At 38.1% G+C, this 3,203-nt stretch overlaps 1 protein-coding gene across 1 annotated transcript; it reads right to left on the bottom strand.

Annotated features, from left to right (window-relative positions):
- Nucleotides 1-528: 528 nt before the first annotated feature.
- On the bottom strand, nucleotides 529-3,203 carry LOC107889343 (AP2-like ethylene-responsive transcription factor PLT2). The gene is made up of 9 exons (XM_016813726.2): nucleotides 3,018-3,203; nucleotides 2,548-2,923; nucleotides 2,357-2,439; nucleotides 2,204-2,212; nucleotides 2,019-2,107; nucleotides 1,851-1,924; nucleotides 1,695-1,745; nucleotides 1,533-1,609; nucleotides 529-1,442 (listed from the first exon to the last, which is right to left on the bottom strand). Exons 1-9 carry the CDS (start codon nucleotides 3,151-3,153, stop codon nucleotides 766-768), a joined length of 1,572 nt encoding a protein of 523 aa, XP_016669215.1. The 5' UTR covers nucleotides 3,154-3,203; the 3' UTR covers nucleotides 529-765.

The following is a 3,203-nucleotide window of genomic DNA, read 5'->3' as shown; positions in this document are numbered from 1 at the left end:
TGCACTGCTTATCCTCATTGTTAAAAGCGAAAGAAATGGGCTGAAAATCAGCAATGTTTTCAGAAATGAGCCCCACTTCTTCCTGCCTATCATCTTCAGTACGTATTTTCCACCAATGAGGAGGGAGGTACTTGCCACCTTCCACCTCATGGTTTTGATCTCCCTTCAATTTAATACCATGCACTCAAACAATCAACCAACAAGTCTATTAAGATTTACTCTGTGTGTCATCCTCCACTTTAATCACTTCACCTCATCCATCACCAATAGATTGGAACACAGTAGGATGTCATAACTGTAACGGAAAATCTTCAACTCGGCAAGGCACACTGACTGGAATCGGTTCAAGGGTCGCCAACCATTGTTGCTGTTGAATACTTTGCCATCAAAAGATTTATAGTAAAATTGATATTAAATGACCTAATGACAACAAGTTTGAATAGATAACGCATGATCCAACATAAGTAATTAGATTGAATAGAAGTGAGTCTTCTCCAAATTGACTAATTTGATATTTCCAGATCCGAATACAAAATTGGGTCCAACTTCAACCCATAAACATATATCCAATTGAATTGGATTTGGAATAAGAAATTTTTAGTAAGACGCACAGAACAACAAGCAATACAGAAACAAAAATTAAAAGCCTTTTTATCCAAGTTTTGCATTGAAAATTTTCTAAGTGTTATTAGTTGAAACAGAACTAATGATGGATCTGTGTAATAATATAATTCCAGCCGCATTTCCTCCCAAACATGGTCACTATCACTCATTCCACATTGGGTAAACTCCGGGATTTGAGCCCTGAACTGAGTCCACAGACCAGCCGCCATATCCCCCAGACTGCATATCATAATCAACCTTCACCAATCCTTCCTCCTCCGTCGAGTTGCCCACATAACCTCCACTGTAACTTCCACTAGAGCCTGAGCCGCCATTATTATCCACCACAGATGGTGAAGAACAGCTCAGGTTCATCAAACCATGAAGTAAAGCTGGGTTGTTTTGAATGTAGGTATTGTTGTAAAACTGCTGGTGCAATTGCAGCTGTGTTCGAATGTAATTCTGGTGAAAGGTGGAGGAGGAGGTGTCTTCTTGAGTGTATTGAGAATTAATGTCGTGGTTTTGTAATGTTAGCAATGGTTGTTGTTGCGATTGATGATCAAATTGCATTAGAGGGTAAGCTTGTGGTAACCTACTGGTGCTTGAGCTTCCATATTGGAAACTTGAACCCAAAGCTATCATTTCTTCACGCTTCCTTGATGATTCAAGTGCTTGAGCTTCCTTTAGCCGTTTTGCAGCTCCTCCCCCTATTGGCAATGTATTGCTCTCTAGAATGGCTTTTACATCATACCGATTCATGTCGAAGTTAGTGACTGCATTAAGTCCTCTGAATTTAATCGCTGCAATGTCATAAGCTTCCGCTGCTTCCTCTTCGGCACCTGTTTGTTTTAATTAGTAACAAAATGCTGTGCAAATGATATATATATATCCTATCAACTTATATATAATGATGTGCAAATGATACTTACTGAAAGTTCCTAGGTAAAGATCTTTGTTTCCTGCAACTCTGCCTATCCTGGCTTGCCATCTGCCATGCTGATGATGTCTGTATAAAGATACCAAGTTTGTTAGAGAGGGAGAGCCATGCATAGGCGCTACCTGTTCATTTTGATAGTATATATATAATATACCTCGTTACTCCACGGTACATGGATGCACCCCTTGAAAAACCACTGCTCTTCCTGATCATAACATTACAAACATATTAAACATGTGTATTTATATTGTCTAACACCGATTTCACCTTCAGTTTGAAACAAAATTTCTTACTGAACATATGTATGTACCTTCTAATGGCAGCGACAAATTCTTGTCTAGTCATGTGCTTCATTTCTTCTATCTCCTTCTCATAATTACTAATCTTGAAAAACACAAGAAACTTCATTGTTAAAACTAGAGATTTAACTTTAATTGCACTACTTCACTTAATTATATATGCAGCGGTATTTATATACCGGGAAATTAGTGCTGGTGGATGTTCCCCAATACTTGAGTGCAGCTAGGTCATAAGCCCTAGCTGCTTTCTCTTCTTTGTCATATCCACCTGCTCAACATGGATTTAAAACAGTTTTGAAACCAAAATTTAAAGAAGAATATATATATATATAGAGAGAGAGAGAGAGAGGAGTACTGTACTCACCCAAGTATACTGGTATATCAATGATGCAAGTCATCAATCAAAGGTAAACCATGAAAAAATTAGAATAGAGAAATGGGTTAGGAAACATTAAACTTGGTGCTTATAGTATAGCTGAAGATGTCAATGGAACCCTAGAAGAAGTCCGGGCTCTACCTTGTCTTCCTTTCCTCGATTGCCCTTCTCTCCTACAACTGTTATCCCATAGATGAGCTTCATATCTTCCAGTCCATCTATGCCTGCACTTGCAACAAGTATACATATACATATATCCCTTTCAAAATCTAAATTAATAACATATATAAGTATTCTTTTTGCTTGGTTGATGGAATAATCCAAAAACTCGCCTTGTGACACCACGGTATATGGAGGTTCTTTGCCCAAAAGTGTCTAAGGTTCTTCTAGGGGGAGCCTCGACGATATTAGCACTGTTTTCAGCGCTGGTTGAACCCTTGCCACTACCCATAGATAATGTTAGTGACTGCAAATTGGTAGCATTCTCTAGCAACTCATTGTTGTTGTTGGAAGCTATTACAGTAGTACTGTTTTGCACTTGGACGATATTGTTGTGTTGAAATGAATAGTCAGCAGGATGATTAGATTGATGAATTGTGTTGAAGGCCACAAGATCTAAGGATGGAGTTTGGGATTTTGAAACTCCAAGGAAATCTGCAACCTTTGGAACTTCACTTGTATTATCGTGGGTGTTTATCAGGTTCCATTCTGTGAATATATATTTATATTTCAGAAGGAGGAATTAGATTGAAAAACAACAAGGGAGATAAAAGAATAGTGGTATAGAATATGATATGTATACCTTGAGTTTGGAATGGATTCTCCATATTATCATTCACTAACCCTACATTGAATTGATGATGATCATGAGATTGAGAGGAGTGTAATGAAGAATTAGAGGGAGAAAGAGGAAAAGAAAGCCAGTTGTTGGAATTCATGGAGCCAATATCATGTTCCAAATCAAAGACTGTGCTTTGCACCCCTCCAA

The sequence above is a fragment of the Gossypium hirsutum genome, chromosome A09 (assembly GCF_007990345.1).
Source record: "Gossypium hirsutum isolate 1008001.06 chromosome A09, Gossypium_hirsutum_v2.1, whole genome shotgun sequence".
In the NCBI taxonomy this organism is placed as follows: domain Eukaryota; kingdom Viridiplantae; phylum Streptophyta; class Magnoliopsida; order Malvales; family Malvaceae; genus Gossypium; species Gossypium hirsutum.
The sequence above is the reverse complement of the archived record's forward strand: the minus strand, read 5'-3'. Positions and strand labels throughout refer to the sequence as shown.